This window comes from Halyomorpha halys, unplaced genomic scaffold (genome assembly GCF_000696795.3).
Source record: "Halyomorpha halys isolate HHAL.00 unplaced genomic scaffold, Hhal_1.1 Scaffold373.1, whole genome shotgun sequence".
NCBI lineage: Eukaryota > Metazoa > Arthropoda > Insecta > Hemiptera > Pentatomidae > Halyomorpha > Halyomorpha halys.
The window spans coordinates 605,727-619,562 of NW_027109386.1; the positions used below are offsets into that span (position 1 = coordinate 605,727).

The following is a 13,836-nucleotide window of genomic DNA, read 5'->3' on the forward strand; positions in this document are numbered from 1 at the left end:
TAGTGATTTAATTTCAGGATATTATCAATATTTAAATGTCACTAAGTTGTTTTATTTTATTTTGTTCTACTGAGCTTAGTATTTTCCTAGTACTATATTTTCTAACCAACCAATTTTTAATTTTTATGGCTCAAATGAGATCCAGTGGATGTTTCAATACAATTTGAGATCAAAATATTCAGAAAATATATTATTAAATGTGTTTGGTCTGTAGGTATGTTTTGATGTTTTGAGTAAATGGCTCAACCAATTTTTATTTGTGATGGATAAAATAATTCAGTAATATCCCATCAATGTTTAAAACAATTTGAGCTTAATATACTGATAAAATATTTTTATTATTTTTTAAGTATTGGAAACATACAGTGTTTACTAGCTCGTTATCTTATATAAAAGAATATAATTATGAGAGATAGTTGACCGTGGATGATGAATGAGAAGATGGTTGGGGGTGCGGTCAATGAAAAACACAAATAAGTACGATTAACTTATTTTAATGTGCCAACGTTTTAGCTAGAGTTTCTAGCCTTCTTCAGGGCTAAAAACAGAACAAGATAACAACCACAGTAAGTATAGAAAAATTAAAAAAAAAAATAATAAAAAGAAAGTATAAACAGAATAATTTTACACATAAAATGTGTAAAATCATCATCATTTTATGTGTAAAATTATTCTGTTTATACTTTCTTTTTATTTATTTATTTTTTTTTTTCTATACTTACTGTGGTTGTTATCTTTTTCTGTTTTTAGCCCTGAAGAAGGCTAGAAACTCTAGCCGAAACGTTGGCACATTAAAATAAGTTAATCGTACTTATTTGTGTTTTTCATTGACCGCACCCCCAACCATCTTCTCCTCATAAAAGAATATAAATCGAAAATACTCGAAAAACTGGAAATGCTATTACAATAGTTTTGGCAAAGGTCTGCATTGGTGTGAAAACAATTTTTTTTTAGTTAGTTAATCAGTTTACATATCCTCCTATCACAACAGCCTTGATGAAAATATGAAGAAGGTATATTAATATCTTGTCTGAAGAATCTTTAGTTTCATTCGGGTCTGAAAAACTTCCAACCAAGATCAATATGATATTCAATATATTAGGTTTCTATATGAACGCCTACTTCACTAACATAAGAAATTCAACACTAATAGATATTGCACTAGCCTTATGTCCATAGTCAGATTTTAAAAATTAAATTTTTTTTATTATCTAAATAAGAAAGATAAATCATATTGTTGATAAAATCAGATATATTTTTTATTTTAATGCAATTAACAAAAATGATTCATTCATTTGCATTATATTATTTAATTGTTTAAATGTATGAATCATGTTTTTATAAACAGATAAATTTATGAAGTATTATCTTTTTCAAAAGCAAAAGTACATTATAAATTATACAGATGATATAATTATTTATACAAGCATTATATAAACTAACGTGTAAATCTTACATAGGGTTAAAGAACTGGAGTGCAAGCTTGCTGAGAGGGATGCAATGATTCGAGTCTTGCAAAAAAAGCATACTTTAGACAAAGAGGTCTCCAGCTCTTATCCTTCCATTTCGCTCGATCCCAGTCTAAACACAGACCTCAATGTCTTGGCAACAGATAATTTAGGTATTGTTATTTAGTATTGTTTTTAATTAAATAATTCTCATGTAATTTTAGATTTTTTTTATTATTTTAAGATGTCTAATGGTGTACCTCATTCGTATTATTTTTTTTTAATAAAAATTGTTATAATTCTCTAGGTGGTGTCTCGACAACGAGTGTCTTCTCCACAGTGTCGAGTGCACTTACAAGTTCAACTGGTTTCGGATCTGGTGCTTCTTACACTGGTAAGAGTTAGTTAATATTTTTTCGTTAAACTAATTATATGACTATTTGAACTAAAAACGGCGTGAATTCACGCCCTTTTTCTGATTTCAGGCACTTTTTAAATATTGCTCAATTAAACTATCGACATTATTAAAGTCTCCTCTTTCTGTTTCAATTAAATATTTCAAAAGTGATATAGGACCATCAGTCCTCGTAGGTCTTAGTATGGCGGGTCTGGGTGGGAAGGATTTCCTCCCTTTTTTTTAACTCAGTAAATTCTCTAATATGCTTTACATATATGGTAATTTTTAAATTAATTATTTAATCAGATACAATCAAGAGTTCATCTTGGTTCTCATTCTGAGTTCTAAGGAATTATTGTCATTGTTACTTTATATATTATTTACTCCATTATGCCATTATTAGTTATTTTTTAAATGATTACTTTATTTTAATAATGTTTAGATTATTGATTATTGGTTAGATGCAAAATATGATGATTGAGTTTGTGATCAAAAACTGAAAACAAAGTAACTTAATTTTTTTTGTTCAATAAATATATTGTGCTTAATAGATAAATTAAACAATGAAACGTTTTATTACTAAAGGCTGTTATTTTTTTTTTCACAGCCATAATTATTATTTCTTTAATTTTATTTAACTTTTCCTGTTTTCCTTGTGATTTTTTTAATATATTATAGGAAATATGTTTATTGAATACATTAATGGATTAAAATAGAGAATAATTTCAATATATTAAGTGTTTATTATAATTATTTCTAGGAAGTGTAGATTCATATCATCACAAATATTCAACACCTACCGAAAGTTTCCATCACAAATCACTCGATGATCAACTTAAGGAACTGGACTCGCAACTCATGAGCAAGGTATTTTTTTTTTTCCTTTATTTCTTTTGCTTTTCTTGTTTCCCTTGCATTCTCAGATAACTTTAATGTTGACTGTGCATTCAAACAAACTATGTATGTCATGTATACCTTAAAATTACAGTGGAATCCTGATTATGAAAATGATTACAAGTGGTGGTACTGGAAAATTGCTTCAATAAGTGGTTAATTGATATTCTGAAAAAAAAAATTCTTGTCTCCCTATCTAGCCTACTGGTGATGAGCCTTCAGGTTAATCAGCAATCCTAGGATTTATCGGCAACTGATGAGTAGAATTGTTGTCAGATAAATCTGTGATGAATAAATTGTTTATAATATTCAAGATGAAACTAATCCAGAGGAGAGTGGAGAAGATACTTCTTCAAACATTAATTCACTCATATATATATATATATATATATATATTAATTCACTTTTTAAAATACTTTCAAAGTATTAGGTCTACCAGAAAGTTCTATAGATTTCTTAGAATATAACAAATCAATGATGTCATGATCTTGTTGGAGCAAAATCCTTTTTGATATCAGAGATTGCAAAAATGCTTGGATTACCTCAGTAAACCTTTTCAGCAACTAGGATTGGTGTGAAATATTTGAGATAAGTGCCACATCTTTGCATGCCACTTGAGTGCCAAATCTATGCACATCTCTGCTTGCACAGAACAAAATTGAACCCTTCTTGGATCGCATGATAACTGAAGATGAAATATGGATTACTTACAAAAATATTGTAAGGAAAAGGGTATATTATGATCCTGGAAAACCTGCCTCCTTCATCTCTAAAGCAAAGATGAGTAAGAGAATGTTGTGTTATGGTAGGACATTCTAAAGAAATTTTGAGCTGTACTGTAAAACTAGTCAAGAATCCATTAATAATGATGGCAGCTATAATATTCAATAAAGTTTATTCAAGATTCAAACAAAAATTATTATTTATTTGTTTTATTCTAAAAATGGATCTTTCCTGTAAACCTAATATATTATGCTGCATCTGGCAGCTTGTAGTTTAGCAGCTTCTGCCTTGTTATAGGATTCTTTGTTATAAAAAGATTTAATCACATATTTCAATTTTTGTTGCTCTTGATACACTAGTAACGTACTACAATTAGAACATAAAAATACTTTTTGTATAAATTGAGTGTCTCCAAAATATCTACTATTCATTAAAGCAAAACAAAACTTACTGTAAAAGACACTCAAAGTGATCCTAAGTCTGCTCACATCCTTTTCCCAATCCCAATCTTCACTAATGGAGATTCTGTCATTCTTCTTATAATAAAAGATTATAATGTAATTAGAAATTAAATTGTCTCTTTGGTGATCAGTGCTGGCTGCAATTCAGAGTATCTAAATTGGCTGAAATTTCTGATTACATAGGTTTCATTGTGTCATTGCAGTATGTTATCGTATATCTCGTCCAAGTGTCACATTAATATTTTAAGATTTACTGCAGGCTAGCCTCAGGTTTTGAAAATCAAATAAGTGATAATGCAGTATTTTTAAGTCTTCTATAGATTATGGCGACAGGCATACTTTCAGAGTTTTGAAGATTTTTACTTCAGGTAAATCAGATGGTGTTTATGTTTTTTAGATAAATTATATGAGATAAATTGAGTATGGCGATATGCATGGATACATTTTTTTAATAAAGTTGCTTTCATAACTTTTTAACTCATTGTTTTACTACTTCCTCAACTACTTGTAGTAGATTAATAAAAAAAAAAAATATTGAGATCTCCTTACTTTATGTAATTTAGGGCTTCTTAACTTGAAAAATGAGTTTAGAAAAATTGTTCTGTTAAAAAAATTTTATTTCTTCTTGCATGAATTGTGGCATAACTGAATTGGCATATTTTCTTACACTGCTAACTCGTCAGTGTCAAGTCAAACGTGGACAAATATCGAGTGCTATGAGATATAGTTATCATTTTCAATTGCGTGATCATTTTTTTTTAATTACTGAAAACTTTTTTCCATATAATTCTTAAAATTTTATTGCAAACATTGTCTTAAAAAAATTGGAATTTTTTTTTCATGATTTACGGAAGTTCAATGAAAATCATTTTCAATAGGAAGGACTGTAAAACTTTTTTTTATAAGTATGTGTGAATTATTTTTAAATATCTAATACATATACATATATTCCTGTTAACAGGTAGTTGAGGATGTTCATATCACACTTAGGCAAGAGCAGTATCACAACATAAAAATGCAACATGCGAGAAAAGTCAACTTGAAAATACTAAAAAAAAATATATTGAAATAGTTAAACAGTTATATAGTATTTTAAGTTGACTTTTCTCAAATACTACATTCATTTTTGTGTTTTGACATTGATCTTTCTAAAATGTGATATATTAGACAGATCTGTGTTAGTTTCTTTCAAAATGTTTCGAAATATTTATTTACTTACAAATTTTTTCTAACTTTCCATTAAGAAGAACTGTTTTAATTTGAATTTAGGAGTAGAAAAGTTTCTCTTTTAATTGTTAGTTGAATATCATAGTTAATATAATTCTATATTATATTCTATGTAAGATATTTCTTATGCAAATATAGTTTTGGTTAAGGTGAAATTTTATACTTCTTAGAATCATTAATTGTTCTTTTTATTTAAACTTAAGATGTTTCTGAAATATAAGGAAAGTCATGATTTTTAACTTATGAATGTGTTTACCATTTTTTTAAATTATAATAATGCTACATAATTGGCTTGTTTTATTTTATAATCTTGTTTAATTATACTTATTAATCTAAAAGGAATTCCGTTTTTTTTTTCTTTTTGAAGTTGTTTTTTGTTTTTTTTATTGAAATCATAACGGAAATATCCCCAAATTGTATTGGAGCATGATTTGTGTGTGCTGTGTCACTAATACTGCCACTTTTTTTTTTAAAGAAAAAAACATTGTATATAGTTAAAGTCCTGGAAGCTCCAATAGTTTGGGTCGTATTTTCCGTTTGATTTCAGAGAGGACTGTGCTGTTTTCCAGGATTCACTCATCCAAGCTCTCAGGCGAGAAAAGGAAAGATACCCCAGCCACTATTGGCGGGTGTGAACAGTGGAGGTTCAGGATGGGGAGAGGAAATGGTTAGTAAACCGTTAGTAATATTATTCTAATAATTTTAATTTTTTAATAATATTTTGAAAATAGAAACTCGCAGTACAATGTTTAATAATGCTGGCTCAGTTTTCTAGCCGTAATTTAAAACTTTAACTGAATCCATTCATTACCAAGAGGAAATGTATCTGTTTCTTATAATCTGATTTTATTCTTGGGAGCAGCTATGAAAACAAATTTTCTATTGTATTAAAAAAACAACTGAAATAAATTTTTAGAGATTATGTGTTAAGAAATTCATTGGGCCGCCCGTAGCTTAGTGGTTAAGACACAGTCTTACCAATTTGATGTCTATTGGTGGTGCTGGTTCGAATCCGGCCTGGGACGTTGACTTTTTTCATTGAGTGGTGGTCCCACAAAATGAAGAACTTTGACCCCCAACCATGGTTAGGCAGTATAGGACTGGGAGTCTTAGCCAAAAAAAAAAAAATTCGTTGTTTAGTAAAGAAATTTTTAAGGGATACAATTTTATATAAATTCTGTTCCTTTCAATTTTTTGAAATGTTTTTGTCTTAGATTATTGGTTATAGTGTTACAAGTGAAATTTTTTTATTTTTTTTACTTTATTTTTATGCAACCACAGATTTACATTCTTTATTAACAGTTTCATATAATTAATATCATATCCCCAAAAGTGGAGTGCTATATCTCAAAAATTGGGTATTTTAAGTTATCGCCATCATTGGTGGAACCAGGATGGAATATTTTCTGGTCATTGAAATGATGTAATTTGTGTTTGGCAGTAAAGGATTTAATTAATTTTATTATTTTTTATGTGTCTTTATTGTTGAAATTAGTAGTAGTTTTAAAAATATTGGGCTTATAATTTCCTCATACCTGATGTCAATATCCTTTATTTAACTAGGCCGAAAAATTAATTGTCGCAATTTTTTATGGGTACGGTCTTAGTAAAAACAATAAATATTTTAAATAAATTGGTAACATGACCATAAATATTTGTAAAATTATATAAGTAATGAAATAGTCAAAAAATAGTTATTTAATTTTAATCAAACTTATATTATTATTATTTATAATTTAGTTATTCTAGTGTTCAATATTAGGTTAATTTTACCCTTTTTTTTCAAGCTTAAAGTATTTTGTTTAATCCTAGGTATTGTTAGAGAAGCAGGGGCTGTGTTCGCAGGCGACCCGCCAGCCTCCAGAGAGATCTGCTTCTCTCCCTCCTTCATCCTTGCCGAGGCCAAAGAGAAGCCCTGGCAAAAAACTCGGAGAATATGGTCGTTTAAGTGATTCCAAGGAGCCGAAGGGAGAATCATCTCCCGTCCGCATTATACCTCTTGGAAGGAAGGTTGGTGAGTATGGAAGGCTATCAGATTCAGAGTCACGAAAGACTTCTGATTCGGACAAGTTGAGGGAGTCGCCTGGAAGGTCATTACTTCCTCCTCGTAGCTATTCTCGCCTCGAATCCGAATCTGAGTCTAAAAAGCAGGAGAAAGAGAGGTCAGTAAGCCGATCCCCAGTTACTAAGACTACTGAGACTGAGATCAGAATGTCTCCTGTTCAAAAATACAACCGATTCTTTGATAAACCTACAACTTCAGAAGGAAGCAGTGAGTATCAGCAGAAGAGAAGCTTTCTTCCACCACCTAGGAAGATCTCAGACTACGGCTGTTTTGAAGAGCAGGCAAAGCAAGAGCCTAAACTAAGACGTGGATCGCTCCACAGGGAACAACAAGGCTCCCAGCAGCCACCTAAGACAGCTGTTAGGTCGTTGCCGAGTCCTAACAAATACAGGATACAGTTCTAGACACTGGGCAAATCATTTTTTGTTTTTATTTATTTTCAGAATTGAATATCTCTCCCTGATAGTATTCCTGAATTGTAGTGTATGCTATTTCTCTTCTTCCTTCTTTTTATTTACTTAACTACTTATCTTTTTGATATTTTTAAAATGGATTATTACATTGATTAGGTATTTGTTCATCAAAGTGTTCGTAAAATTGAAACAATTAGGTCACATCAGACAATATATGTTAGTAAATGTTTTGAAAGTTTTAAAGAGGAAGAGTTATGTTATACACGGTATTGGTTCCTATTTTCCAGTGATGATAGTGTATAAACGCCTACCCTCCACAATTAATTTATTATCGAGAAATGAATCCCTAAAATGTTATTTCATTCCAGACTGATAGCGTGTAATTTTGATATTTAAAAAAAGGTTGTAAGCTTTTTCTTATTTTATAGTTTGTAAATAGAGGAATGAAGTTGTACTAATGGTTTTATTGCAGTGCCAAGGTTATTTTGTTTTGTTCTTACTTAACTATGATGGACTGCAGAACGCTTAGTATATTAATGAACTATTGTGAATGTTATTCCTTTAGGGAATTAATGAAATATTAATGTAATTTTATCAATTGTATAATGATATCTTGAACGGATATGTTTGAATATCTGGTAGTCTTAATAAGAATTTAGGTCTTCCATTTGGTTTTCCATTGTATTAAATTATAAAAAAACCTGGGAGCTGCCCTTATTTTGTTGATAGTAATTATTCTTTTATTAGAACTCAATGGATTTAATTTTTAATAGTAAATGTTTTATTTATTTGCTTTGTAAATTTAGTCAATTATCAAATTGTCTATTGACAATTGATTAACCTTAAATTGAATTTTAGATTTATGAGCTTGATCAAGGATATATAAGTCCCATTAATTACTGTTGAAATTCTTTATTCTGTAGCTGTTTAGGAGCGAAATAGGGAACTTAAAAATAAAATTTAACTTATGAATTTATATAATTCTTATAAAAAATAAGTAAATTTATACTTCTCGTTTTTCTTATTTTTTGAGAGATAATAGGATTATGATTTTGAGTAATATTGTTGCAAACTATGTTCAAGTTTTATTTTGTTAGGCAAATATTAAATTATTTTTAGAATGTCTGAAGTGGTACTAATGTGCTAGAATTATTAGTTATTCATTAAAATAAACTACTGCCTGTTCTGTTACAAGTTACTTCATATAAATTAATTATTCAAAAATTAATCTATTTTAAAGGTAGTACTACTATACTTCAGCTCGTAATCTAGACTAAAAATGAACCTCCAGGCCTAAGTCATGATTCTGGCCATCCTCTTTGATGTTCTCAACTACTTAATATTTGTATATTTGAATTTTTTTTTTTTTTTTGTTAAATTTTATTTTAGTATAGGTCCTTAATAATCCAATGAATTGTTGAAGAGATAGCCTCGATTATCAAATGGTCTGAATTATAGAGTATATAGAATAAATATGTAGTGTGGTATACAAAAATGCGCCTCATTTTACATATTTAAATTTCAAACTTTTTCGACAACATAGATAATTGCTAAGTGCATATTTATTTACATTGCCAATTTAAAAAAAAAAAAATTATTTTGAACACATTGTTTATATTTTCGGACGGACTGTATTGCTTACTGAGATCCAAAGACCAAATCCGTCATATTTTCTTCTACTCACACATATTCTTATCAATTGGGTTTTATTGACGATTAAAGAGTAGTTTCATGAGCCTATTTAGACTACAGTGTCATCCAGACTTCTGAATACTTACAACTGAGGTCCTACTGTAAGTGGAAGGGCATTACATGGAAAATGAAAAAAAAAAAATACGATAAGAATTTATAGTTGGAAAACATAAGCCTTTTGTCACTGTATAAAAAGGTTTATGTTGTAATTTTTTTTCTTTAATATCTGGTTGTGTTACAGGAAATTTAAATTTTTAGTTTAGCATTTAAAAAAAACAATAGTATGCAATTAATCTAAATATGTTTTTTGGTTTTATTTAATTCTTCCAATGAGCATGCTTTGTAGGGGCTCAGTACATGAGAGATAGTTCTGCTAGTAGGTAGTTCTAATCCATAAGTTGTTCTGATATTGAGTTATATTTTATTTGCTACATCCTAAAAATTTTGTTTATCTCGATACAACCAGATTATTTTATTTTATTTTGATTTCAATATTAGTAACTTTCACTTTTCTTGTTACAGAAAATGTAATTAGCTAAAAGTTTGAAGTTACATTTGTTTAATATCATCCTTTTTTCTACTTTAGTAGGATTTTTTCTAATTCATTGTTTTTTTATTGTTAAATAATGAATCTCCGACGTTTCTAATCACTAAAGGCTACAGTATCTAATACATTCCAATAAATTATTATTTAAATGGCTTCCTATTGTAGGTGATTTGTTTTAAAAAATAAGATAGATACCTTTACAATAACTTGTTAGAGGCGCCTGAAATATTGTAACCTTTTTTTTATCACAAAATTCATTAAGAATATAGCTTTAAGCATATTATATATCTGTTGCTTATTTATAAACAAACTTAAAATTATTAAAAAAACAAACACTATTTTCCTATCAATGTTTCAAAACTCAATAATCATTTATCTCTTTAGGATTCGTAACTATTTGAAATAACTTTTAGGTAATGGTGTTGAGGATTTTGAAATTTTGAACACTTCTAACAAAACTAAGAGTAAGATGCCGTTTTTCAATTTCAAGCGTTTTTTAAATATTGCTTGATTAAACTATCTTAAAGTTTCCTCTTCCCATTTTAAGCTAATATTTCAAAAGTGATATAGGACCGTTGCTCTTCGGGGGTCTTAGCGGGGCGTGTCTGGCGGGTAAAGATTGCCTTTTTTTTGTGTTATGATCTCCTCTTGTGAGATTGTGACATGTCGTACATTGACCAACCAACTCGCTTATAAATATATATGACATGCTCTGGCCCATTTAGCACCTAAGCATATATAAGACAGATAATTTTTTCCCTTATATTTCTCAAGTGCTTAGCTGCAGGGATATTATATATCCTTCTCAAGAGTTTGTATTTTTGGATAACATAAATAATTTTCATATAAACTAAAAATTTGTAAACTCCTTGTTCATTATTTCTACCAATTTAATCTATGTCAGATTTTTGTCATTACTGAGACATCATAAAAAGGCACTTTGTGTAAAGTTGCCTAAAATATACTTTATTTTAACATGAAAATACAATTTTAGATAGGAAAGTTAGTTATGTTATCTAAATTGAAAACAAAAATATACTGATTCTAATTTAAGTATACTTTTTTACAATGATCAAAACCATAAAGTAGAACAATATATTATGTATCAACAAATTACTGCTTACACATATCATTGAATTTATGTAGAGATCTCCTTTGAATTAATTGTACTAATATTGGCAAGGTAGATCAACTGTTATATGAATATTTTATGATATTGTCAATTTTTCATTCTATGTTAAAGCTTTATCCTATTTCAACAGTCTCTGTGATATTATTGTTTTCATAACCAAGACCCAGTGAATTATCTTCCATATGTATTTATATATATATATATTTTTTGTCGACAATGCATACTTTTTTAATGTGGGGCTGAAATCATTAGTATTATACTTGTTAAAATTAATGTCAAAAGTATATTCCATAAAACCTTGATGTTTCTCGGGAATGTATTTGTTGTAACCAAGTGCCTTGTTTGCCTGTACAAATAACTCAATACATTGTCTAGAACTTTTATATTCTGTAGTTAATTTAAACGAGCATTACTTTGCCTATTACAGATTTATTGGTCGTCTCTTAAGAATGTAATATTTTCTGGTTGATCTAGTCTGACGAATCTAACTTTGTAATATAGAAATAAAGTTTATGAGTAATCTATTATGTTCCTAATCCACAAGTTTTACTAATAAAAATGAAGTAATTAAATTTTAGGCCTAATCTTATAGGATTTGTATGCTTTGTCAATATAAGAACAATATTTTAAATTTTAAAAGATTAATTTACATTTATAGAAATCATTATTATTTTAATATTGAATTAAATTAACAGGATTATAATACATCTAGAAAGATCAACTAGTCTGTTACATTTATTATTTTAGTTAATCAAAAAGATAACTTTATAAATATATTCTTTATTACATCTAGCTTATTTAATTATTTTATCCTTTTGCCCCACCATAATTTTTAATAGAAATTATCAATTGTAATTCTTAACTTGGCTTGTAGTACAATTGAGGTAATGAATTCCCAAACCAGCCAAATCCATTTAAATTACTTTTATTTATTTAAATAACAGTTTTGGTAGGGCCGCCCATAGCTCAGTGGTTAAGACACCGTCTTACCAATTTGATGTTTATTGGCGGTACCGGTTCGAATCCGGCCTGGGACGTCGACTTTTTTCATTGCGTGGCGGTCCCACAAAATGAAGAACTTTGACCCCCAACCATGGTTAGGCAGTATAGGACTCCAATGGGAGTCTTGGCCGAAAAAAAAAACAGTTTTGGTACTCTATTCTCAAAACAGTTATATTGCATGTGAATTAACTTTTGTTGAAAAAAATCATTTTATCTTGTGATAATATTTTGTCAAAACTGTTTTAAAAAAAATTCAAAATCGAGTTTGCTGGTTTTTTAATGCAATGCCTCAATTAATTTATCAATATTCAAAAATGAGTAGTCATATGCCTAAAGACAAGTTGAAGCAAATGAATACTGAAAACTATTACTTTTTACCTTCTGAAGAAAAGACTAATCATTTTTAACTTTAACAACTCAATGTCATGTTCACACGATCTTAATCAAATATCATTCTTCTCGCTTCTATATTTTCTTCTTCATTGTATCTTGTATCACTATATTTGTTATTACTAGATTGTTACTAAAATGTAGGTGAAAAAAGGAACATATTTCAAAAACCGCATAAGTTAAGTTTTAATACAATTTTTTATTGTGAATGTTTCCTTAACTTGTTAACTCAACCATTTTAATGTAAACTGAGACAGAATGCAGCCTGTGATTGGTCCCTACTTTTAGTATGAAAGCATGTGCAAAAAAATTGACATTTATCTGATGAAATTTTTCTGAATATTTATTGCACTGTCATAAAATAAATGAGAGATCATGCTGTCTACAAAAAAGACAAATTTTTATTTGGAGCTCATATATCTTTAAAACTACCTACAACACTAGAAAACCTAAAAGTAGAGTAAATTTTTGAAATAAGAGCCCTAAAAGCTATTTACATCCAATAGGTCCCAAGATTTTTTTACTTATATATTTTTTTAGAAAGCAAAATTTCATAAAAAATGTAGTGAAAAATCAGTAGTTAGTGAATTTATTTTGGGAATTTTATATCCCAGGAATCATTAGATGTAGATAACTATATTAACTCAAATTAAAGACAGTTTAATGTGCTATAAAGAAGTTTATGAGTTAATAATGTATAATGTTTATGTGTAATAATGTTCTATAAAGAAGTGTTAATCTTCGTAAGAATTTTATTAGAAAATTTCATCTCATGACCATTACACGAACAGATGTCTGTCAGCACTCGAATTAAAGCTAATTTAATGTTAATGTGCTATAAAGTAGTGTATAATATATTCTTCATAGGAATAGTAGTTTTCATGATACTCCGCCTACCCTCACCATCCTACTTCCTTCAAGGTAAAAACCATGTAATTTCTTCCTTATACAACACTGCCCTGTAAAAATTGCTTAAACAATATAAGTCAGTGCCTTATTTCATTCTTGCATGTACCGCCTAGATGCATTGAGCAATTAAAATTATTATCATCTGTCATTTAATTTCAAAATGGAAGCTGTTCAAATAAACCATACCTTGGCCATTTATCAAAATAGAGACAGAATATAAAGTATTTTACTATCATACTAAAGCCTAAAAATCAGAAATAAAGAAAGCTTTTCCTAGAGACAAGTGGGATTTTTTGTAGGTTAGGCCCTATAGTCTAAGGTCACCACAGAATCATCATCGAAACAACATTACCATCAGCCATTTTATATCAAAATGACAACCAATTGAAGGCATCTTATTTCCTTATCTCAGCCATTTATGAAGATAGAGGAAAAGGTGTGATGTTTAGAATCATGGATTAGGTAAGGGAAGCACCACCATTAATAATTTCAACTTAATATTCTTTGTTGTTTTTGAGATTAAGTGATCAATTAGT

General features: G+C 28.9%; 1 protein-coding gene across 1 annotated transcript in view; it reads left to right on the top strand.

Moving 5' to 3' along the window:
* Positions 1-7,634, top strand: part of LOC106681896 (unconventional myosin-XVIIIa) — an 18,108-nt gene extending 10,474 nt beyond the window's left edge. Inside the window, exons 12-16 of the mRNA XM_014422459.2 lie at positions 1,461-1,621; positions 1,756-1,842; positions 2,606-2,712; positions 5,698-5,817; positions 6,963-7,634. Of these exons, the coding sequence (XP_014277945.1) occupies positions 1,461-1,621; positions 1,756-1,842; positions 2,606-2,712; positions 5,698-5,817; positions 6,963-7,619 (1,132 nt within the window). The 3' untranslated portion in view covers positions 7,620-7,634. The remainder of the gene's footprint in view (positions 1-1,460; positions 1,622-1,755; positions 1,843-2,605; positions 2,713-5,697; positions 5,818-6,962) is intronic.
* Positions 7,635-13,836: the final 6,202 nt, after the last annotated feature.